Below are 25188 nucleotides of genomic sequence, written 5' to 3' on the forward strand. Positions count from 1 at the left end.
GAGGGTCGTGGAAATGGGGCGGAGCTTTGCTTTGGGGGGTGGGCCCCATTACTTGGTTGGTGGGCGGTGACCGTATCGCGTCAGATTCCCTTTGTTGACTGCTGCCGTTTGCGTTCGAGAGTCGCGGTGGGGTTACCGCGTGCTGGGGGGGTCACGTTTGCCGTGCGTTTGTGATGACTGACGATGGAGGGGGGATTTTGGGTGAAATTACGGCCCGTCTGGTGGGTTTATTTTGAAGGGGAAAACTGTCGTATATGTTCTATCTGTGACAGCTTTCAGTCACTTTTCCCCTCAAAAACGGGTAACCAAACGGGCCCTTAGAGCTTTTATAAAATAACGGGTATATGCAAGAAACTCAGGGATTGTCATGACTCGTATATAATTATACTCCGATGAGATTCGAGCAACAGAACTTAAATATTTTCATTATCAATGATTCTTACTCTATTTTGATCAAGTAGCCAGACTTGAAAATGTGCATTCATATCATTACTCTATAAATAAATTGATATTTTATTCTGAAGGACCATGTGATTATTATTAGTAATTAATAGAAGAACTTCTAGTAGTACCACACTTGAGGACTTCCTTAAAAAAGCAAAAAATAACAAATAAAAAAAAACACTGAAGAATAGAGAATGACACAAAAGGTACTGATCAGATTTAGTATCAAGTTGTTAAGGGTAAACAATTTGTAGTTTATTTTGGTTTTTTATGACTCGCATTGTTGCAGAACTCTCTTTATTTCATTTTATAAGACGCATGTTTGGTCAAGTAGTCAGACTTGAAAATCCCTTGTCAGTTGACTACTATTAGTTTATCCTCCCATTTAAATATCTGTGAATTTACAATCTAATAGTTGAATTAAAATCAACACAAGTATACACACACAAAAAAAAAAGAGTTCAGGTAAAAAAAATATTTCCAGAATATTCGTACTTTTTCTATTAGTCGTTTCAATGTATATTTTCCCCTCGTCGGCGAAAGGTTTTGTAGATTCAAATGTGGAGAATTGCAGAATTTGAGGATAAAGAAGCAAACATGTAGATTTAGTATAATTTGTAAAATACGGGGTATATATTGGTTAAAACCCCTTTTTTTAACTTTATAGGACACCTACTGATTTATATTTATAGGCTTACTCAAAATAATAAGAAAAGACTAATATTAGTAAATATATGCATATCGGGTCAAGCAGCCGGACAAGACCAAAATCAAAGATAGTAGCGGTCAATTTTGGTTTCTGTAAGACTTACATCATATATACCTTCAGAATTAAACAAATATTGGTCATATGTGGAGTCCACCCCCTATACATATGCCTTTTCAAAAAAGCAAAAAGAAAAAAAAGGAAAGAAAGAATATAAACATTATTTTGCCACATAGCTACAAAATAAAGCATTAAAAAACTGTTTATTAGGTATTTTTCTATGTAAAATGTGGATATCAAGAAAGAACAACTCCAGTGAGATTAAATAAAGTGAATATTTTTACGAAGAATAAAGATATTCACCCGGCGCAAAACGTATAAAACTGAATAAACAACTTTTTTGTGTAGCCAATATTTCATGAACACTTGCTATAAAATTTTGGTTGATAGAGCTAGATAATTATGTTTTTTAATTAGCTGGTAAATATAATTTAGCTTTTGTTTGTTGACTTCGACTTTCGTTTCTCATAATGCACAATCTAACTTATGCAGGCCTATACATAATACTTATATAATCACCAACTTTTTATCTTTACTTTTGCTCTACTATTGATGTGATCCTGCTCTATTAGGCCCCGGTTTGTCCCAACATATATTATGAACTACTGTGCTAATTAGTTCTTATCATGAATTCACTGGGGGGGAGGGGTCTATTAGTATGGTTCATCATGTTTAAATATCACCAAATCTATACATAACACAGATTAAACTAGTTTAAATTATACCTTCCTAATGTACGTAGGATTTTTCTCCCCCTCTCATCGTCCACTTTCTTTCTCCAAATGCAAAACTAAGCTGCATTAATTTACGAGTAAATAAAGTCTCCATTTTTATGATGCAAACCTTTGTCCTCGGGTCAATATATATCCTATCACCAAAAGATAAGAAAGGGAATGATCGATCGATATTTACAACCTCGGCCAACATTAATCACCGAAGGCAATGTATATAATTAAATTAATTATGGAGGCAGCAAATGATGACAAGTACAGGTAGTGGACCTCTGAATTGAAACCAGATGTAAAGCCAAAGCCATCACCTTTTGCTCGCAACAAAAGTGAAGGGTATCTACTCTCTGTGACGTTCACTTTTATGCAAAAGCCGCTGCTCGAGAGTAACGTGCAAGAGAATCGCCAGGATTTCTCTCTCTTTTTTTAAATAAAAATAAAAGTTCTCCTGTGAAATTAATCCTAGAGGAAAACAAGTATTTAGCACAGGTTTTAGACATCAAGATCGCACTGATTCAATTCATTAGTCTGATTGCTTTTATATAATATATATAAGAACAATTTTTCAAAACGGACTGATTTTTTTTTTATTTCAAAACCGACTGTTTTTTTTTTTTTTTTATCAAAATCGACCCGGTTTTGTTATTAGGCTGCTAATCACTATCCTAAATAGTCGGGGTTGGCAACCCCGACTATTTAGGAGGGTGTTAAACCCTAATTAAAGGGTGATTAGCAGGTTAATCACTATCCTAAATAGTCGGGGTTGCCAACCCCGACTATTTAGGATAGTGATTAGCCTGCTAATCACAAAACCGGGTCCAATTTTGATAAAAAAAAAAAAACAGTCGGTTTTGAAAAAAAAAAAAAAATCAGTCGGTTTTGAAAAATTGTTCTATATATAATGTGGCTGGGTATGCAAACAAAGTATTCTGATTGGCTGGATATTAATATATACAACTGATGGATGGCATTCATATATTTGTACATTGAAGGTACGGAAGATATTCTTAGGGGTTAAGGATTCATTGTGGGCATGTAAGTGTTGGGTTCAGTATTACTTCCTCGTTAAGGCTTGTAGGAGCTCCACATCTCATGATTAATCTTTTATAGTTTATTTTGAGGCTGTGGAGTTGGCTCCACGTTGCATCGTAGTGGGCATGCCATGCACGAGATTAAAGAAAAAGAGTCGATAGCTCATGATAAGTGTTATCCATGAATCCAGGGGGACTTATAGAAACAACAAATCTGACCTAAAAAGTCCGACGTGTAAAGAGAATACGAAAAGGCAATGAGTTTTGTTACAGGGACCCAAAATATGAGATCAATAAGGAAGGACATGTAAAATGTCCATCTCTTATTGCATAATAAGTTAGCCATCATATGATGTGTCTCTCTCCTATTACATAAAGAGCTTTGCTACAGAGACCCAAAACATAGGATCAACAACGAGGACATGTGAGATGTTCCTCTCCTATTACATAATTGAAAGATGAATAACAACTGTACAAATCTGTTCCCCGTTGCCATGCCTACATAGAATAACAACAATGGATTAGGAGTTATGCTGAGCTTAACGGTCCATACCTGCAAGTCCACGTCATCATTACCTAAAATCACTACCCAAAAAAAAATGCCGGATACAATTGACAACTGCTGAACATGTACAAGGTTTCCCTCACTTTCCCCTCTACAACCCCACTACCGTTTCTTGACTTGGGCCGACATTCGTCCGCCCATCAAACCAAAGGCCCAACATCCAAAACGCAGCCCCTCCCTAATTTGGGCTCATTTGTGGGCCGCTATCATTTTTTTTTTATTTATCAAAATCGACCCGGTTTTGTGATTAGGCTGCTAATCACTATCCTAAATAGTCGGGGTTGGCAACCCCGACTATTTAGGATAGTGATTAACCTGCTAATCATTGTTATTAGGCTGCTAATCACTATCCTAAATAGTCGGGGTTGGCAACCCCGACTATTTAGGAGGGTGTTAAACCCTAATTAAAGGGTGATTAGCAGGTTAATCACTATCCTAAATAGTCGGGGTTGCCAACCCCGACTATTTAGGATAGTGATTAGCCTGCTAATCACAAAACCGGGTCGATTTTGATAAATAAAAAAAAACAGTCGGTTTTGAAAAAAAAAAAAAATCAGTCGGTTTTGAAAAATTGTTCTATATATAATGTGGCTGGGTATGCAAACAAAGTATTCTGATTGGCTGGATATTAATATATACAACTGATGGATGGCATTCATATATTTGTACATTGAAGGTACGGAAGATATTCTTAGGGGTTAAGGATTCATTGTGGGCATGTAAGTGTTGGGTTCAGTATTACTTCCTCGTTAAGGCTTGTAGGAGCTCCACATCTCATGATTAATCTTTTATAGTTTATTTTGAGGCTGTGGAGTTGGCTCCACGTTGCATCGTAGTGGGCATGCCATGCACGAGATTAAAGAAAAAGAGTCGATAGCTCATGATAAGTGTTATCCATGAATCCAGGGGGACTTATAGAAACAACAAATCTGACCTAAAAAGTCCGACGTGTAAAGAGAATACGAAAAGGCAATGAGTTTTGTTACAGGGACCCAAAATATGAGATCAATAAGGAAGGACATGTAAAATGTCCATCTCTTATTGCATAATAAGTTAGCCATCATATGATGTGTCTCTCTCCTATTACATAAAGAGCTTTGCTACAGAGACCCAAAACATAGGATCAACAACGAGGACATGTGAGATGTTCCTCTCCTATTACATAATTGAAAGATGAATAACAACTGTACAAATCTGTTCCCCGTTGCCATGCCTACATAGAATAACAACAATGGATTAGGAGTTATGCTGAGCTTAACGGTCCATACCTGCAAGTCCACGTCATCATTACCTAAAATCACTACCCAAAAAAAAATGCCGGATACAATTGACAACTGCTGAACATGTACAAGGTTTCCCTCACTTTCCCCTCTACAACCCCACTACCGTTTCTTGACTTGGGCCGACATTCGTCCGCCCATCAAACCAAAGGCCCAACATCCAAAACGCAGCCCCTCCCTAATTTGGGCTCATTTGTGGGCCGCTATCATTCTTAAAAATCCAGACGAGAGCTGGAAAAAAAAGAGAGAATATTCCGCCGGCGATGGCGACGTCTCACTTCCTGGTCCTCAACGCGCGTCCCTTCAACCGTCAACCCCTGCCAATCTCGCGCCCTCTTACAATCGCACCCCCCTGGTAACTCACTCTCCCTCTCTGCTCGTACCGCCGAACCTAACTAACTTCACTTCCCTCCTCCGCCCCTCAGGCGCCTACACAACACCCGCACCGCCGCCGGCCGCACCGTCTCGCTCTCGCTCTAGCACGCGACACCATCCGCGCCGTCCGTCCTCCCTCCTCGCTCCCCGGGTCCGCTCACCAGCCCTCTCCTCGGATCCGCCTCACATCCTGGCTCCCCCAACCCGCGCGACCTCCTGACCCCCCGCCCGCCCGCGTCGGAGCTCCTCTCTCCAGCGTCGAGCCCATCGGCCTCGCGCTCTGGCCGACGGCCGAGCGCAGTGGTCCCACGCTGAGCTGGCGGTCACCGCCCTCGTCGCGGGGCCGCGACGGCGAACTCGATTTCTGGCTACACATAGGGTTTATTGTTCCGCCAGTGTTACGGCTCGCCTGGGCGCCCGCCTTGCTGTGGCGGGCCCGGACGGGGAGCGGCGGCGGACGCCAAGTATTCGAATTGGGCTAGGCTTTGGGGCTTTTTTTTTAAATTGATTTTTTTTGTCCCTTTTTTTGGCAAATTTGGTTGGTTTGATTTATGGGGTTTGGGTTGGTTTTTCAGGGAGAGGAAAGGGTTGGAGATGATGAGGCCGCCGACGGCGACGGAGGTATTGCTGTCGGATGACGGGGATCGGATTCTTGAGGGCAGCATTACGAATTTCTTCGTTGTGCGCCGAAAGGTGATGCCTTTGATATATAGCCATACAATTTCCGTGATATTTTTGTTTCTGATTTTGTGACATTTTTGTTGATAAAGTTGTGCAGGATGAGTGTTCATATGAAGTGCAAACTGCGCCTGTGAGTGACGGAGTACTCCCAGGAGTTATACGACAGCTAGTGATCAAGTAAGTTGTTTTCTGTGGTGATTTTCTGATGAAAATTTGCTTTTTACTGACTGCTTTAAGTACATACAATTAGAGATTAGCATTGAAATATAATCTTTGTAAGTGATTGTTTGTAACTGAATGTTATTTGGATTCCCTCTGTTGCGAAAACAACGTAAATGATGTTAACTTTGTTTCTAGCATCTGGTTCTTAGGGCAAATTTTAAGTCCAAACAAACATATGGTTTTTACATTTCCTAAGATAAATTATACCAGGTATGTATTTCAAGTCCAAACCTTTTCCGTCGCAAATAATCAACCTATTGCGCAGTGTTCATGCTATGTCAATAAAATTTTACCTTTAAACTTCCATTGTCACCTTTGTTGATTCAATATGCACACATAGAAATACCTTATTGTGGTGCTTGTCCCTTCCAATCAGGGCATGTAACAGTCTAGGGATCCCATTCCGGGAAGTCGCGCCATCATGGGCTGATCGTGATCTTTGGAAAGAGGCATTTATTACAAGTAAGGTTATTAGAATTTCATTGGCACAACTTTTCTTTCTACACTGATTGCTTTCGGTTTTGCATTGGAAGTTTTATGTCATCTATGAATCATTTGTAGGCTTCTAGAGAGGCATTTATTACAAGTAAGGTTATTAGAATTTCATTGGCACAACTTTTCTTTCTACACTGATTGCTTTTGGTTTTGCATTGGAAGTTTTATGTCATCTATGATTCTATGAATCATTTGTAGGCTTCAAGCAGTATATATTTCGGCCTTAGAATTGCTCATTCTGAAGGTTTGATATAGGTTGGTAGTTTAGAGGTTTGTGAATTTTTGTGAAGCCTTCTCAATATTGAAATGCTCTTTATACATGAATATATACCGACAGCTGAGGCTCAATCTGTATTTTTCAAGAACCATTAGTTGGAAACTTCATATGAATTATTTTTTAAACCTAAACCTTTACATGTAAACTCCTTGCTTGAGGCCAAAGAACAAATTCCCTTCTCGAAATGTATTCAATTATCTGACCTTGTGCTATCACAGGGCGATGAAAACCTAGACTCATTTTCTTTAGACTTATGGATCAGTGGGTTGTCCAATATCATTAAGTTTCGATTTATTATATCATCATGTTGCATAGAAGGAAATGTCTTGATTTGAGAATTAGTTATAGCTGTAGGAGGAGCTTTATTTTGGGGGTCTAGTGAGAGTTCCAAATTTTTTGGGGGGATTCAGTGTTAAAGGCCCAAACTTGTTGGGGTTTAGTGAAATTTACCCTAGAAAAATACAATAATAAAGATAGATGTGGAAGATGCTTAGAACAATTTGGAACTATGGAGATAACTATCTGATTTTGCATTGCAAATGTGTTTCATTTTATTTTCTTATCTGGTGTAGTATTCTTGTAGGTAGCTTGAGGCTTGTGCAGCATGTTGAGTCGATCCAGGTTCCGACTTCCTGTGAAAAGTTGCACCTAAAAACTTGGAAGGATGTATCGTGGCTCGAGAAGAAATTTGAGGTGTGTTCTTCTCGTCTTTAGAAACTGTAGGAAAAATCTGTTTTCTTCCCTTGTCTTAAGAAGCTGTAGGAAAATCTGAGTTGATGGTTTTAATCATCTTCATTTTGTGCTTATCAGGGTGTTGGATTCATCACCACACAAATACAGGTATGTAAATTTCTGCTGTTATTATTTTTTATCTAAAACTCTCACATGAATTTCTGAGTTGACAAATGTACTTTTATTTGAACCGTCTGCCTTTTTCTTTAAAGTGTCTATTTAAAGGTATATGAAGTTATTGAATGCAGAAAACATACGTGAAAGGTATACTCAAAAGGTGGCTAGTACAGGTGAATATTAGTCATATATACTGAATTATATAAATATAATCATTGAAAGGTTGAGAGTACGAGTGAAAGGTAGTTACGTATAATAGAAGGCAGATAAAAACATTGAAAAATAGAGTATAAGTGAAAGGTAGTTACATATAATAAAAGGTAGATAAAAACATTGAAAAATATTGTATAACTGTAATGTAGTCGTATACATTTAAAACGGTAGATCAAATCCTGTAAAGGTAGACTTTAAGTAAAGATTAGTCATATATACTTAAATGATGGAGGGTTGCTGAACGCTAAGAGGTTGAATGGCAAAACCTTATTCACTGACATTTTTTGGTGGAGAGATACCTGGTTTCTTCAGAGCGTGCTTCATTAATCGATCAATTCTAAAGAAAAACCTAGCTAGTAAAATAGTTCCTATATTTTATGCAGGAGGAGGTTGTATCAAGGGCAAGAGCTGAAGGTTGTCCAATTAGCAGTATCATTCGATGAATGCAACATTCGCTCCTTTCACTTCATCAGAACGCATATGCCTGTATACTTGCCTAAGGAGAAAAGAGCATTCATGTGGGTGTGGGTTTTTTCCCCCTGGATTTTGCTGGTGAAGATCGTGTTTGCCTATATTTAGGCTAAGAATAACTCTTTCGTAAAGATGAGAGCTAGTTATTGTATGAATATAGCAGTCATCTTAATCTATGAATGGAGATCTTCTAAGCTCATGTACTGAATAAACTTATTATATTTCTTCAATTTTAATTGTTCATAACATTACTTGTTGATCACATAGTTATTACATTACTTGTTGATCACATAGTTATTAAACTGCTAACCAGCAAACCTCAGTATGTAGTGATCGGTTCTGTTATGATACTTCATTCATATAAATATTTATCTATATGAAATTCCATGTTTGTTTTTTTAAATCAACACCCCGTTCCTTTTACTAATTAGTGATTACTATTTAGAAGATCATATTATACAAAGCCAAATTCCAAATGTTTGCAAACTCCAACCCGCAAATATTTTACTACAGTTATCGCTTTAATTTAAAGAAATTTGAAATTTTGTATTTGATACGAGGTAGAGTTTTCTCAAACTCTTCGTCGTGATTTTCACGTGACTAGAGTCTAAAAAGTACGAAGCTTATACACTACTCTAGTCATCAATGACAATATCCTGCATTATCTTCAGGCTCTACTAACATGAAAGAAAGTTGAGAGAATACAAAATGATCTCAATTAGCACCTAACCACAGAATATATATTTACAATCAAGGAGGCGCGTACCACTTAATAGCCGAGTACACGAGAGGAATCAAAAGAAAAGTTAAAAGGTCTGAGGTCTCTATAGCCGTTAGTATTAGTAACCACTAAAATAAATTTTCATAAAAAGGGCCCAATTTCACTCAAAATGTAAACGAATATATTGATAATAATCTTACTCTTCAATCTTCATTTAGAGAAGATAGTGTACAACCCTCAACGTACGAAAACAAAACTGACATCCTAAAATGATGCATTTTCCTGAAAATTACAAGTTAAATATAAATGAAAATGCCGACCCAGCAGATGGGATGTTTTTTAACAAAGAAGACATACAGAATGTAGACCTTGAAGGTGCCAGATGGAGAAGTGAGTGCAAGAAGGGAGAAATTCCTCGCCTACATCCAAAACTCGAGGAATTCATTCTTCATATTTTCTTGAAATGTTAAGTTGACTGAAATGACAGATCTCTAGTCTTTCAAAAAGCGTGAACTGCGTTCTTCCTTTAACCTGATGGGGAGGATTGCAACACCATTACGTGCATTTGATATCCGACCCCATCTACCCAAACGAGGTTCCTGAAATTAAAGTAACAGAAACAAATTGCAACTATAGATACACATGAAAATTTATCGGTCAAATATGACAATCCCCTTCAAAGGTAAATGTAGTGGAGGGAAGTGAGATACATCTTTTATTCTATAATACAGTAGTGCTAGGGTGACCTTCACATTCCAGAAGGAAAATGAATTTGCAAATTCCACCAGAAAAGAAAAAATTTCATACAGCTTTCATAAACCATTAGAGGATTTCACATAAAAATATCACAAACTGTTTTTATTAGAAGAAGAAAACCACATATTCATTTCACTCGAGAGTCATGACCGACAGACGGCAATGTAGGATGGCATGTGATGCATGTGAAATATTTTGAAGTACTTTATATAATTACTCCTCAACCTCTCCTCATTCTCAAATACTAGAGGTATTTTAAACTTTTGAACATCACTGACATAGATTAACTTTATGGTAATATGAGTTCTCCTTTTGAAGATTTGTAAGCGATATTGCTCCCTAATAAAATAGTTTATGTAGTTTTGTGCAAAACACCTAATAGTTCATTATAGTTTGTGAAATTTACCCCAAGATAAGACACAAATTCTGAATTACAGGAAGATGATGGACAGAATGATGACTAAAAAAACTCATGTAAATAATAAAACTGACCTGTCCAACTCCAGCCAGAAGGAAGCGTCCTGATTTCGCAAATTTAAGTGAATTTATATATCCAACCTGAGTGATTCATCAAACAGACAAAAGTAAATTTAAGTGAAAGGAATATACCTTGTGTCAGCATTTCAATTCAAATATGTTGATCATTATACTGAACTAATAAGAAAATAATCCTCCTTAACAATTAAGAAGTACAGAAAGCATGCACTATTATAGAAGGTTCTAGTTTAACAGAGCAGAAACTTGTGAGAAAAGAGAGAACATTTTCTTCATATGGAGTTTGATTATATGGAATTGTAAATATCACAAGGAAATGCCTACGCATTTTGGCAACCATGTACCTAAAACCCGGATGAAAAAGTGCATAACCAAATTAGAGGAAACTCAATCATGAGTAGGAGACAATACCTGGGGATATGTAAATAAAGGCTGGATGCTCCTACTGTCACTTTCAATAGCCCATAAACAAACCGTGCCATTTGCAGCTCCAGATGCAGCAAGATCACTACTTCTGCACACAGTAACTGAACTAACCCATGATTGTGCCAAAGAATAACTTCCAGTTCCACAAGAACCATTCTCTATAACAAAAAAATAACCACAATCACTTCATCAATGGATAAAGAATAAAGATTAGAGAAAGGTCGGTAAACCACTGTCTTAACGCACAACAAGCTATAACCGGTTTCAACTCTTTTTCTGAGAAATGGAAAGAAATGTGAAATAAAGAACCATAACAAAATGGATAGTCTGTATTCTTTTTTTCTTTTTTTTCTTTCTTTTGCGTTTTTTTCTAAAATATATATGGCTCAGGAAACAATCAACAACAGGGGAGGAGTGGTTTCTCCAACCTGTTTTACCGCCATTAGGTGTGTTTTCCACTTTAGATGATTGATCACATAATGGAGGAGCATGAGCATTTCTCAGAATATGTGTTGGCTTCTTCCTTAAAACACTCCAAAGCTCAATACTCCCATCCTCTGAACCAGATAAGAATTCGTTGTCATTAATGAAACAGCTGCATTCAACAGATGATGGAGATCTGTAGAGTAATCTTTTCTCATCAGCAACCTACAACAAACAAACAAAAAACGTTATTGCCTTAATAGATAGCAGCATTGCTTTTCATTTGTTGGGAACAGACATGAAGATGAAAAAGTTTCTAGATTCTTTAGTCATAATAAAACTAGACTGCAGATTTAACAAAAAGGAGCATTAGTGTAAATGATGAACCAACATTGGTCCTGTGTGGTCAGCAAACCATCCTAACAAAGAATTAAAGATAGACACATATACACAACATAGCCTTTATGCCATATTTTTGGGGAACAAAAATATACATAATAGTATAATACTGTAATAGAATCGTACCTAAGCATACAGTACAAAAACCTTGTCTAAATGTTTGCACCTGGAATGCGTTAGCTTTCCTTTGTGTCAATTAGAAAATGCTCAGGAGCCATAACTTCCATCACACAGAAACAAGAAAAAACAGAGCTTTTCTTTTACCAGAAAGAATGTTATTATTAATGGAAAAGAGGAAAAGAAGATGTGAAAGTAATAAAAACAAGCTTATTCATACTACAATCAAACCAACATAATTGATGAACTGATCATAGTTTTCATCAGATCCTCCTGAAGAATATTCCTTCTCTTTTAATCTTGGCTTAAAAATCCATTTGAGCTTCTGTGCTATCATTATGCTGGAAAATAAAAGAACTCTTAATTTTGTCAAAGTTGAAAAACAAATCCACAAGAAATCCCTCCAACTGACCCCAAAAAATGAAATACTAAATCTTTAGGAAAGTAGAGGTAGAGTACCAGCATCAAAACGGATGTGAGACAAGTACAATATGAACATTGAAATGGGACGCAACAATTCCTTAAAAAATGACACAACATAGGGACATGTCAAGATGACCAGGCCCAAGGATATTTTATAATAAAACAAGTTAATACATACATACATAGACATGTTCATCAATCCAAGAGTCTAGACAAGTATTTCCAATTGTATAGAACAATGAACATACAATGATTACATGTACATTAACATTTTCACCTACCATTAACTTTTCAGCTTCACAAAATAAATAGGTCTTGACTCATTAAAGTCTTACAAAATACTTAGGACATACTTAAACGTATTGGCAATTTATATAAGTTGGTATTACGATGGTCTTTTCCACCAACTATAGTATTTCATATATAAATTAATGTAAGTAGATATCTCAAACATGTAATTTAACAAATCAATGTATGAATTGTAGAATACATGTCCAAGAAACTACAGCATAACCCTAAATTAAAGCATGAGTATATAATTGAGAAGACATTTAGGTAATGCCCTACACACATCCTAGAGGTGCCCAAGAAATCAGTGTCCGGGTATCCATATCAGGATGTCTGACATGAGAGCCGCTTCACGAACATGACAGCTCTGCTAAGTACGTTGCAAAATAAGGTAGACCCAATATTCATTAAGTAAAGTTCTTCCGAGTCGAAAGTACCAAAAAAGATAGTAGCAATAACAACAACAATAATAATAGTCAAAAGTATGTAAGAATATCGTAATTATCTCGTTTGGGATTTTCACCACAATCTCAACATCCATTTGTCTCAGATTTAATTATATGTAATAGTTGATCCAGGACCTTATCATAAGATGCTTAAGAAATTTCACGTAAGCGGGAGAGATTCAGCCACTCACAAAAACTTGTTGGCCCTATTTTTCTAAACCTTGTATTTGAACTGCCAAAATTTAGATCAAAGAAAAAGTGTAGACTATTTATGCTAGTATGTTAGTTCCATTGTTAAAATAAAAAAAGTGCGCCTCTAAAGTAGCGCACCTAGTCTACATTATTCCTTTTTTTCCCACTCATCTGCTGACTATTACAGCACCCATGCCACACCCTTCTCATCCCCAACCCCTGTGGTCTTTTATGATAATCTGCTGACAGTACTCTTACAGTGTCATTCATCTCAAGTAAACAGCTGCAGAACAATTTATCTCAAATAAAAAGCTGCAGATAGGTGCTCATCCATCTATCCACCTACTTGGCACCTAAGCTTCTGGATTTCCCTTGGCTACCCCCTTTGTCTAGCTAACATTAGAAGAGAAACTCTGTGCAAGCACAGGTTCAAGAGGATATATGAGAGAAAACTATAGAAGAGCCAAGGAAATGTCTTCAGACGGTTTTATTCTAAGAGTTGGGGTGTGCAACTGATATCTTTAAGTTTGATCTAGGCAATCTATGGGAGGATGTTTTAGTAACAAGCAATGAACATATTTAATTCTTACCTTCCATAGTTGGATAGTCCGGTCACGCCCTGCCGTCAAAATCCTTTCTTTGTGCAGACAATCAATAGATACTATTTCACTTTGATGACCATGTAGAGTGTCCATATGAGCTCTGTCTTCAGCATTCCACAACTTAATTTGCCGATCAAAGGAGCCAGAAAAGAGTTGCGAAGTTCCTTGCCTAAAAGTCAGACAAGAGACAGGTCCCTTGTGACCGTGAAATGCCTGTTTAGCAGTAACTTGAGATGAGGTACAAGGAAGGTAGTCATACAATCATAAGCATATCATACATGAAATTGGTGTTCAATTCTATATACTTCACTAAAAAGAAAGCTGCACAAGCAGTACATGGGAAGCATGCTAAATAGACAACAACCTTTTACAGGAAAACATGGGGGCTTTACACATAGTAGGAAAAGAATATATTTTGCTGACTGAAAATATTATTTGCTTTGTATTAATGTAGGATTACTGCTTTGGACATGACAGATGCATGAGGCATCATCTTGCAGTATACGAAAATCAAATTGTGCTGTTCTCTAAATCTCAAGAATGGTTATTCAGTTGTTTAAAAAAATAACGATTATAATAGTAAAACAACCTGAATATGTTCCCTCGTGCGTGTATCCCATAAGTGGACATGACGATCTAACCCGCCACTAGCCAGATATCGACCATCGGAGCTGACAGCCAATGCCAACACATGCTTACTTCTCTTTGCTGACGGTTTCTGAGGAGCTTTTGCATGATGTGACATCAATACATCCTCACTGGGCCACAAATATTTCTCAGTTTTACCGCTTTCTACGTCCCAGTGCATAATGGTTCCATCCTTTGAAGCTGAGAAACCCCTACTATCATCTTCAGACAATGCAACTGAAGTAACAGACATCCGGTGCTTCACAAGGACACGGAACTCATCTACAGGTTCAGGTTTTAGAACTCTGCAATATCAGGAGCTTTTAGAGAATTCATATCAAACACCAAATTACTAGGAAAGTCAAGATGCTACACTAACTAGCCTAATGTTAAGACACTATTAACTATCAGCTGTCATTATTTCAGGGTAAAATTTCGAGTAGTTATGCTCAAAGCAGCTAATAAGTCACTGTTTTGCTATTGTATACAAACATTGCAAGCAAGAAGCAAGAGCTCATTCAAACATTATCAACAAAAAGAACATTTTGCAATATAAATTATCCATCTAAGAATAGGAGGAGACAGCCACAGATTTATCAATTCGGAGTAATCTTTGAACTCCTTTGCTATACTATCTACAATATTTCGAGCAAGAAGCAAAGGATCATTCGAACATTTTTAACAAAAAAAAAAGAACGTTATTCAGTAAAAAATCCTCTTTTTGGAATCAAGTCAAGATTGAATCTGTCAAATTACCTCGAAGCCAGCAATCGCCGAGCTCGACCGCTCTCCTCCAACTGACTCTTCTCCAAAATCTCAGCAACCAAAGAATCCCTCCTCCCCTCAACCTCCTCTCTATCATCCCCTTCATCCTCCTCCTCCGCCGCTTTCTTAGCCGCTGCTCGGATCTTCTCCAAATACTCGCTCGCAATCCGATACTTAACCTCAGCTGCAGTCTCAACGTTCTCCTCCTCCTTCTCCTGATCTCCACCCTCAACTTGATCTTCTTCGTCGCTTGGCAGGCTCTCGAGGTCCTCGTCGTTGCTTTCTCGCCGCCGATGACGTTGTCGCTTCAGATCAGGCTCGAAGGAGGGATCGCCGTTGGAGAACTTGGGGTTTCTCTTTGATTTGTTAGGTTTCTTTCGATTTTGGTACTTCATCACCGAAGCTGAGGAGAGAGAGGATGAGACGAGAGAGTTAGGGTTAGGGTTTAGGGTTTTATTGCGTTGGCGGGCGAAGGAGAAGCGAGCGGTGATGGGACCGATCCAAAATAAAAACTCGGGTTAGAAACCGACGGTCAGATTTACACGGTCTACTAACCCCTAATTTATCTTATTTGCAGATTTACTCCAAAAATCTGTATTTTTTGCTAATTCATTCATACGGTTCTCCCGTATTATAATCTTGAGTTTTTTTTTCCTCATAGAAGTCGTCTTTAAAATAGGGCCAGAAACTATTTTCGATTTTAAAGAAACTTTTGTTACAATTAACCTTTCATTAAGGATCACCTTTCTAATATATTTGGCGTTTAACAGCTGACTACTACAAGAAAATCGAAAAAAATTAATTAAAAGTAAGTCTAAGTGGTTAATTACAAAGAAAAATGCTTAAACAGTGGTTCTATATAAATTGAAAATCAAAATGTGGTTTTTATAGATTTGACCTTATGTTAAAGGTGGTTTTTTTAAACCCTATAATTTTATACCCCTTCCGTTTGACATAGTTAAAATTTATACGGCTAAATTAGCATGAATGCAGAATTAGGGGTAAATTTTACAAATATAATAGGTTTGGGGATATAAAAGCAAAAAAGAAGCCCGGATATGTCAATCATCTGGTCTCAATTTGAAATTGAACCACGCCACGTTTGAGGATAATATTGCAACAGAAAAGAGAATCAAAATCCTTTGTACAAATCGGTCCTGGACCAAGCTCTGGAATGTGAGTCCACGCCTTGGATTACACAAAAATCTCTGCATACGTCGCGAATTGGCAATTAAGTTAAATTTTTTTTTTGAACTGATTACATCTTTGAGGGTTATACTAATAAAATTGAGGCTAAATATCACAAAAACCCTCTTTAAGTTAAGGGTTATGAAAGAAATCCTCTTTAATTTTGAAATTTTAATAAAAAAAATCTCTCTAACAAGTTAATATCAAAAGCCGCCATTTTTTGGATTGGTGAGTAAAATTATGCAGAGGAATATTTTGTCCAGTAAAAAGTACGATTAACATCGACGGGAGAATTTTCTGATAAAATCTTAAATTTGAAAGGGATTTTCTGAAAACACTTAATTTAGGGCATGTTTGGTTGATTTCCTAAAATCAAAGAAAAGAAAATAGAACAAGGAAACCATTAAAAGTTAATTTTAATCAATTTCCACACACAAAAAAATTCATAAAATGATTTTATTTAAAAATAAATTACACCATCTAATAATAATACGGTGACAATTCATCTCATCTTATTTATTTTCTTAGTTTTAAAAAGTAAACCAAACATTAAAAAAAAAAAACCTATTATAGAAAATAATTTTTTTATAATTAATTTCTTTGTTTTTTTAGCGAAACAAACAACCCCTTAAAGAAAAGCTATGGGAGGTCATCTGCTTCTGATATTTTAGCCTGAAATTTTTAACATTCATCTCATATAGAGACACAAAAGAGTAGGGGGAAGAAAAATATCTAATCTCTATCAAATGGATTGCCACCCCACTATGTGGCCCAACGTAAAACCAACCAAACAGAAGGCCCCCACCCTTCTCTTCCCCCTCCCCTATCCTCCTCTCCCGTCCCTCCCCTTCTCCAACGCCTTCAAAATTATTACGGCCCATCTCCCTCTCCCCCTCCCCCCCAACAGCGCCAAAACAAAAATGCCAAACATCCCCAAGCCCCAGCAGGGGCCCGCTCTCCCTCCTCCCCCGCCCCACTCCTCATCCTCCTCCCCCGCCAGCCCGACGGTCCCCAGTCTCTTCATTAGGGCCACAGCCCCTGCTAGACGCCCCAGCTCGCTCTCCCCTCCAATCCGCCAGCGCAGAACCGAAAGAAGCCTTACGCCAGCTCTACCACCCGGGTCCCCACCCTCACGGCGCACCGCCCCTCTCCCCGCCTCCTCGCCAGCTCATCTACGACCCTCCCCGCTCCTCCCTCTCCCGCTCCTCTCCCCTCCTCCCGCCGCTAATCGCGCCGCGGTCCCGTCCTCCACCTCCTCGACTCCAACTCCCTCGGCCTCCTCGCCCTGCTCCGCCTCCCGCTCGCCGCCCCACCTCCCCTTCGCGCTCTTCCCTCATCCTCGTCCATGCTCGCTCCCGGCTCTCCCCCACGTCAAAGGCCTGGCTCCTCCGTCCTCAGCGCCTCTCCAACGCCGGCAACGAACGACGACGCCACTTCTGCGCGCTCTTGACGCCGTAGCCGCCGGCTGCCGCGCGCCTCCCAGCCCGGTCCGCTCGGTGGGCAGTCGCGGCCCCGACACGGCCGCGTTCCAACGCGCCGCCGCTCAGCAGTGTGCGCGAACTCGGGCGGCGTATCGACAGGCTTTCGTCCCGCGAGCTGTTCGGCGAGATGGCGGGGTTCGGCCGCGGCGCCGGACGTGCTCACGTAGCAACGTACGTGATCAAGATGTGCGCGCGGGCGGAGCGCAGGCGGATCTGCTGTGTTTGCGCTGGAGAGGATGCCTGCGGTCGGAGGATGATGCCTGTGCGCTGACGACGACTGCACTCGCTCGTTGCGCGTACCGTGTGGGCGCTTGGCCGAGATGGGGCAGGCCGAGAAAATGGTGAGGGCGCGACTGCGGGCAGCGGACGGCTCGACCTATGCCGCCGCTAGTTGCTCCGAGATTCATTGTCGGTACACGGACATCGGTGATGCCATTGAGAAAGCTTGGTGCGATCCGAAACCGGACGAGCCGCCGCCGCTCCTGCCGAAGAGATACGTGCCGAATACCCGAACGTACACGATACTGATGAAGGGGTACATGAAGGAAGGGCGCGTGGACGACGTCGTGCGCATGATACGAGCGATGCAGAATGAGCCAGATCCGTCAAGCCACCCCGATATTGTTACTTACACGACCGTCGTCTCTGCGTTGGTGAACGCCGGAGCCATGGACCGTGCACACGCCATCCTTGCGGAGATGATCGACACGGGCGTTTCGCCTAATCGGGTCACCTACAATGTGCTTCTCAAGGGTTATTGTCAGCAACTACAGCTCGACAAGGCGAAGGAGCTTATTCGAGACTTCGAGCCTAACGTTGTATCTTACAACATATTGATCGACGGTTGCATACTGATGGACGATAGCGCCGGAGCGCTCAAGTACTTCAACGAGATGAGGGAACGAGGGATTGCACCATCGAAGGTCAGCTACACGACTCTCATGAAGGCTTTCGCCCTCTCGGGTCAACCAAAGCTGGCCAGCAAGGTGTTCGACGAAATGACAAAGGACCCGAGGGTGAAGGTCGATAGAGTAGCATGGAACATGTTGGTCGAGGGTTATTGTCGATTAGGGCTCATCGAGGAAGCAAAGAAAATCATAGAGAGAATGAAGGAGAGCGGGTTTGAGCCCGATGTCGCAACCTACGGAAGCCTCGCCAACGGGATCGCCGTGGCGAGAAGGCCCGGGGAGGCGCTTGTGTTATGGAATGAAGTGAAGGAAAGGTGTGAGATGTCACCTCCAACGTTGAGGCCCGACGAGGGTTTGCTCGATGCGCTGGCAGATGTTTGCGTGAGGGCGGCCTTCTTTAAGAAGGCGCTTGAAATCGTGGCTTGTATGGAGGAGAACGGGATATCGCCGAATAAAACAAAGTATAAGAGGATATATGTGGAGATGCATTCGAGGATGTTCACGAGTAAGCATGCATCGAGGGCAAGGCAGGAGAGGAGGAGGGAGAAGAAGAGGGCGGCCGAGGCGTTCAAGTTCTGGTTAGGGTTGCCGAATTCCTACTATGGGAGTGAGTGGAGGATTGAGACTATGTATGAAGATGATGTTGGAGATAGCTAGTCAGAAACTGATGCTTCCAGAAAACGTGAGATTTTCCGGTGGCACATTTGTTGAGCGATTTGTTCAGACGGAACCGTGAAAAAATTGTAACGCAAACCGCGAGGGCTCTAAATTGTACCCGCAGTGATCCAGTAGAAGCTGTGAATTCTGCATTCTCCAAATGTAAGCCTCATGACATGCGAAAGAAAATCTTGATATCTAAAGAATATAGTGATCCTGCACGCCTTAGCATCTGATACAGTAAGATTAATTCAGCATTCAAGTCTTCATCCATCTGTAAGCTTGATTTATCAAATGATCATACCATACAGCAATACATCATTTTAACAAATTTTAACTCATCTCTTACATCACTCATTTCAAGTTCCAGGATTATCTGTTATCAGTCAAGAAACTTCATTTCACCAGAATCTTTGTTGCTTTTTTAGCTTTTTGGAATGTTGTAGAGGGAAATGTTCGTTACATGCATCATCAGGGTTAGAATGTTGTGTTCCAGTAACAACTAGTTTTTGTAGGAAACATAAATTTATATGCTTATATGCCCTGCCTTTGCTAAATTGATATAGTTATACACACCTCAAAGATCAAAGAGATATTTACCCCGGGATACAGTACAATTCTATAGGAATACCTACAAAAATGAGATGTCATTTCGCCTGCACAAAGCACGTACATTGGCATCTTTATATTTCATAGAAGTAGAATCACATTGTTATCCATCATTTAATTGATGAACCATAATCATAATCATACAAGTATCAATGCACCGAAATATCAGAAGATAACGGCGGGAAGCCATTAGTTTACTGATAGTTGCCTCTTTGTCATACAATTGTTAACACCTAGACCTTGTTGGTTGACTACGAGAATAGGAGGATGACAAGACCTGCAAGGAACATACATCAATTCAAATATGAAACAATCAGGAGCTAACAGCTTTCTAGAAATAACATCAGACAATACTAAAACCTGCGAAATTTTTTACGTTCCTGTTTATATAAAGAGGGTAAATCTAAAGAAGAAATCTAAGGATGAACTTTTTTCACTAATCTACCATGTCTATGTTAGTCAGTGTACAATGTCATGTTTAGGAGCACGCAGCATAGTTTGGTCAATTTTGCACTAATATGCTCTATATTTTCTATATTATCATTCTGAATTTTGTTGGTTAATACATGTATGCAAGGAGTTTAGACCTTTAGTTCAAGCCATCAACACCATTAGCAACAAAATTTCTAAATGTCCATGGTATTTTCTGTAGTTATGAGACGTCATGGTAGGTTTCTCTAATTCAAAAAGTTTGTGGTATTTTTGTGCAACACCGTCCAAAGTTCTTGGAGTTTTGTGAAATTTACCCAAGTGGAAGCATCAGGGTCAATATAAAAACTTAAGAAATACCTGATACATTTTTGGGCCTTTCTTAAGTAGATAGCCAACACTGTTCAAGTTCTCCACGAATGTGTCCATGTCAGGAACTCTCAAGCTGATCCTATCTGCCAAACTGTAAATCTCCTGAAAGACAATAACATGATATGCTTTGAAGTTGGAATATGTCTGACATAAGAATGACGGAACCCTCATGCAATCAGACTAATAGAATTTGCACATGAAATAGCTAAGACATTTCTGGAGAAACAAGTATATATTAGTTTCTTTAAATTGGACCATGATATAATGCAATATAAACATTGGAGGTCTTAAAGTCTCTAACCATTACACCACAACTCCAATATGAACATTGAAGGTCATAAGAATGACGGAACCATCATGCAATCGACTAACAGAATTTGCATATGAAATAGCTAAGACATTTCTAGGGAAACAAGTAGATATTAGTTTCTTTAAATTGGACCATGATATAATGCAGTATGAACATTGGAGGTCTTAAAGTCTCTGAACATTACACCATAACTCTGAAGTCATGGTGAGTGTTGAGGGCTATATTTTTATATTTTAACATGTCCTCGTAGATTGAGCGCTCTTTTTATGGGCCCTGGACTCACGCAGCAGTGTCAACTTTAGAATCTGCTTTAAGTTCATGGTTGGTGGGATTTGAACCTGGGTTGCTCTGTTACCATCTTAAAGTCTAACCATTACATGATTACATCACACCTCCAATGTTATGGTGAGAATAGACGGCTATATTTTTATATTCTAACAGGAGGATCAGGAGGTAGAAACATTATCGTAGGGAGAAAATAGGGGTAGGAGGACTATGATTAGGAAAAAGAGGGATGAAATATACTTACAGAAATTGAGAAGCAATCTTTCTGCTGCAACTCAGATTGTTTATTGAGAGCACTTAAAAATCTTTTTGCTTCCTTCTGTTGGCTCATGCCTCCGCTCCTGGCAAAGTCTACAAAACCGTGCTCATCTACATATTTGTCATACAATGACTCTTTCATTATCTCAACCACATCCTGCACATCAGAAAAATTGCATATTAGGGAAGGCCAGCAAATTTATAATATGAATTTATGTTGTTAATTTTTATGCTATATATGCATGAAAACTTTGCCAATGGGTTTGGTTCAAAAGCCTTGGACCTGACATTCAAAATACAAACAATTGATCAACTTATCACTAATCAACCTTTAGTTGTCTTTCAAGGAAAATCAAACAATCCTAAATCAGTTGTAAGTGTGCTCTCTGCAGCAGGGAATCAGATGAAGATTTAAGTTGATGTCCACCAAACTTCCTAGCCACTCATTTATTAATATAAAAAACATTTTCATATCATGCAAGGATCCCTAGGCAATGAGTGCCTAAAAAATTTGGTGGACAACTTTTTGCTATCCGCTTAAGTTGACACAGGTTTTGCTATATATATATAGCATTAGAAAAGGGTCTCAGTTGTGACTTCGACATTGCTAATTTGATCAGAGCCTAGCCTAGTCAGCCAATAGTAACCTGAGAGTAGTCACATAACATGTGATACCAATTAAGAATGCATGTTACTGACCATGGTCTGTATAAGTGTATAACATATTCGGAATGACTAAAACAACTGCCAAATAGTATACAGGTTTCTTAAATATGTTTGCGTGGTCATAGAAAAATTGAGGTTTATAACCAAGATGCATGGTTTTATGACCTCAAAAGCATTTAAAAGTTTGTGTTTACGCACCTTCAATATGGGGCATCAGGAACTCGATGGCTTTGATATCTTCAATGTCGTCTCTAACTTATAGAAATGGAGATAGTCACAGACTAGGTCCTTTTACCGTGAGATAATGTGCATGATAATGACGGAAACATAAAATGTAAACTGGAGAGCCAGTTTGGATGTATAATAAGCAATTGTGGAATTTCGATTTGACCATACTTTTTTTTCCTCTTTTTTCCCCTTTTGCAGGATAAGGATGTAAATTATATGACAAAAAGATGTAGTATTTTGTCTATCCCGTGTAACTATATAGTAAGAAAGTTCACTGACCATAGCATCTTGGGCAGTTATTTCTTCTCTGAGATCCACACGAGCACGGGCTTCAGCTAACCGTACTAGGCTTTCTAACTGTCTTGCAGTAATAGGCGTGCCATCAGCTGACGTATTATGGTCTCTTAACCGCAAATAAAACTTCTGTAAGATCTCAGCTGCTGGTCTAGACATCCTAATGCAACAAAAGATTCAATGTACATCCAATCTTTTTTTTTAAGAAACAGAAATTTATGGTAATTTCCTCACTTGGGGAAGATGAAATTTCTTGCATATGCAATATACTTGCGAAGAAGAGGGCCAGGTAATGGAACAAAGTCCTTGTCCTTCTGTGGGTCCAGTCTCAGCTGTGAAACCAAAGAACCCTTCTTCACTCCAAAATCATTATCTCCATTACAGTCAAAAGCTGCCAAAACCAATAATATTTCATAACAGGAAAAGAGACTCTATCCAATCTAGAACAGAGAGATAAAAAAGCACCTCTGCGCAGCTTCTTGTTAGGTAACAAATGATCTCCATTTCCCGTGTGAAGCTGGAATACACATACACACATAAACGCAGGCCAAAATTGTAAGCCATATATACACTATATATCTTAAATTGAAATAACAAAAATATCACATACAAGAACGTGAGCTAATCCGTTCAGGGTTATGATTAGGAATCGTGACTTACTGCCATTATATGGTCAGATACGCGCTTGTCCAGAACTTCATCCGGTTTATCAAGTAATATAAAAACCAAGTCAAAACGTGATAACAGCGCAGCACTCATTTTCAGGTTCTCATTCACAGTTTTTGCACGGCTGTGATAAGATTACACAGTAAAAACTTTAAAATCATTCACGAAGAAGAAACATCAAAGATGAATTCAAGCCAGCTCCTTTTAGCTGATCCAGAAATTAGTTGGGTGGTAAACTTTTTGCACCATTCAAAAGCTAAATAAGATGTTTTAACACTACCATGTGCAGTGTGTTAGATGCTTCAAGGGTCCGATTATAGTATGAACTGTGAACAGAAACTAATAATAAATTACTCCTAAACGCAGGTAGCTATCTAAATAAACTGAATCAAAGTATTGAAGGCTTCTACAAGAAACTATACAGACATAAAACTTGTAAGGTGTTCCTTTACTGAAAGCAACTAAACCGGGGGCACTTAAGCCAAGAAAAAAGGAAATTGAGAAGAAAACACATAAGGTCAATTATGTATTTTGGCTCCTCATTTTTGAAGCTTATCCACATTTCATGGTGCCTAAACCTACACAAAATCATCATGTGTTTCAATCTCAAATCAAAATATTAAATATCCCTGATTCAAATTACGATCAAGGTTTAAAATCGTGGAATGTTGATTGTGTTCTGGATTCGCTTCTACTGGTATGAGTACAGGGAGTTTCATTGTTTCAAATCGTACATATACAAGAAAAAAGTTGGAGTTTATCACAAATATTACTTAATTGACTTCTCTTTTTATTTCTATAAAACAACTTATGATATTTCAAACATCATATTTTCTCATGCATTACTGGTATTATCCAATATCAACCTGTACTAATCGTTAATATCCAATATAGATGGTGTCGGTCAGTTTCAATTGGCTCATAGCAGGATGCTTAAATCTGATTTGATTGCGACATATTTGTAACAGTACTTCAACTTGGTTACAGCCAAACCTAGTTAGAACTCTTTAAGTTTAGATGTTTGATAATGAACTCTGTTTTTTCATTATTCCATTTACTCCTGCCTGTCAAATCCTAGTTTAAATCTGAGTAGATGATCAAAAAAAGGCGATGACCAACGTCTGTCTCATAAATGAAGCTTGAAACAAAGAAAATCCCTCGACTTAGCATCCATCTCCTCCATTTCCTAATATCTTCAACTTGGAACTAACAGTTTCTTGATTTATTTATGACAAAAGGAAGGTTGGTTTCATGTCTTGAGCGAGTTATCAGGCCACCTACTTGCATGTTGAGGAATTTAATGGCTTTCATGCAGCCTGATTTTACTTCAGCAAAGCTTGAGGCGTTTATAGCCTTGAGGTAGCCTGATTTTCTCCACCAAAGCTCACTTCGAAGTTTGAACATATAACGTGACCAATAGGTTTGGAACTTGAGCATGCAGTTTTACTTATTGTAATTTTTGTGCTATAGAAAAGGAGCTCTCTATTGCTTCATTTGAGTGTACTGATAATGTAGAGGAAAGAATGATTTCATATTGTAACTCATTCTCGAGGATATTATTGACTAGAGAGCCATTTATATCTGTTGAAAAGATAATGTAACTAAGGAATATTAGAGGGGTTTTATGTAAATGTGAGTGTGAGGCTATATAAGCCAAGCCATTCTATCAATGAAGAAATATCTTAAAACCCTAATCTTACAATATGGTATCAGAGCCAAACCTAGCCGCCGCCTCCCTCTTCTGAGCCAAATCCGCCGCT

At 38.9% G+C, this 25188-nt stretch overlaps 4 protein-coding genes across 7 annotated transcripts in view; 2 read left to right on the forward strand and 2 right to left on the reverse strand.

Moving 5' to 3' along the window:
* LOC109829952 lies at positions 5646-8670 on the forward strand. The gene is made up of 7 exons (XM_020397056.1): positions 5646-5672; positions 5766-5882; positions 5968-6047; positions 6469-6554; positions 7448-7557; positions 7675-7704; positions 8310-8670. Exons 2-7 carry the CDS (start codon positions 5784-5786, stop codon positions 8367-8369), a joined length of 465 nt encoding a protein of 154 aa, XP_020252645.1. The 5' UTR covers positions 5646-5672; positions 5766-5783; the 3' UTR covers positions 8370-8670.
* Positions 9277-15579, reverse strand: LOC109829953 (U3 snoRNP-associated protein-like YAOH). Of its 2 annotated transcripts, XR_002244165.1 has the most exons (8): positions 15069-15579; positions 14275-14617; positions 13674-13898; positions 11224-11443; positions 10781-10953; positions 10367-10432; positions 9487-9717; positions 9277-9400 (listed from the first exon to the last, which is right to left on the reverse strand). XR_002244165.1 is itself a non-coding variant. In XM_020397057.1 (7 exons), the coding sequence occupies exons 1-7, from the start codon at positions 15470-15472 to the stop codon at positions 9610-9612; spliced, it is 1539 nt and encodes a 512-aa protein (XP_020252646.1). In that variant the 5' UTR covers positions 15473-15579; the 3' UTR covers positions 9277-9609. The 2 variants fall into 2 exon arrangements, 1 of the variants encoding a protein (XP_020252646.1); XM_020397057.1 differs by having other exon boundaries at positions 9277-9717.
* LOC109829684 (pentatricopeptide repeat-containing protein At3g09650, chloroplastic) lies at positions 18067-19680 on the forward strand. Its single transcript, XM_020396726.1, has one exon. It carries the CDS (start codon positions 18067-18069, stop codon positions 19309-19311), a length of 1245 nt encoding a protein of 414 aa, XP_020252315.1. The 3' UTR covers positions 19312-19680.
* LOC109829954 (probable DNA helicase MCM8) overlaps positions 19957-25188 on the reverse strand; it is a 17219-nt gene continuing 11987 nt past the window's right edge. For all 3 annotated transcript variants that reach the window (XM_020397059.1, XM_020397060.1, XM_020397058.1), the window contains 7 exons: positions 23423-23552; positions 23228-23279; positions 22997-23153; positions 22748-22922; positions 21561-21731; positions 20710-20823; positions 19957-20197 (listed from right to left, as the gene is read on the reverse strand). In XM_020397059.1, coding sequence (XP_020252648.1) covers positions 20147-20197; positions 20710-20823; positions 21561-21731; positions 22748-22922; positions 22997-23153; positions 23228-23279; positions 23423-23552 — 850 coding nt within the window. In that variant the 3' untranslated portion in view covers positions 19957-20146. The remainder of the gene's footprint in view (positions 20198-20709; positions 20824-21560; positions 21732-22747; positions 22923-22996; positions 23154-23227; positions 23280-23422; positions 23553-25188) is intronic.

The sequence above is a fragment of the Asparagus officinalis genome, chromosome 2, assembly GCF_001876935.1.
Source record: "Asparagus officinalis chromosome 2, Aspof.V1, whole genome shotgun sequence".
NCBI classification, from domain to species: Eukaryota; Viridiplantae; Streptophyta; class Magnoliopsida; order Asparagales; family Asparagaceae; genus Asparagus; species Asparagus officinalis.

Excerpts from the sequence above, each read along its gene's own strand:
- LOC109829953 (XM_020397057.1), bottom strand. The coding sequence starts at position 15,472 with ATGAAGTACCAAAATCGAAAGAAACCTAACAAATCAAAGAGAAACCCC. Across the intron at positions 13,899-14,274 it reads GCACGAGGGAACATATTCAG|GCATTTCACGGTCACAAGGG; the intron begins GTTGTTTTACTA and ends ACTGCTAAACAG. Across the intron at positions 9,718-10,366 it reads TTCTGGCTGGAGTTGGACAG|GAACCTCGTTTGGGTAGATG; the intron begins GTCAGTTTTATT and ends CTTTAATTTCAG.
- LOC109829684 (XM_020396726.1), top strand. The coding sequence starts at position 18,067 with ATGGGGCAGGCCGAGAAAATGGTGAGGGCGCGACTGCGGGCAGCGGAC.
- LOC109829952 (XM_020397056.1), top strand. The coding sequence starts at position 5,784 with ATGATGAGGCCGCCGACGGCGACGGAGGTATTGCTGTCGGATGACGGG. Across the intron at positions 7,558-7,674 it reads GGCTCGAGAAGAAATTTGAG|GGTGTTGGATTCATCACCAC; the intron begins GTGTGTTCTTCT and ends TGTGCTTATCAG. Across the intron at positions 7,705-8,309 it reads TCATCACCACACAAATACAG|GAGGAGGTTGTATCAAGGGC; the intron begins GTATGTAAATTT and ends TATTTTATGCAG.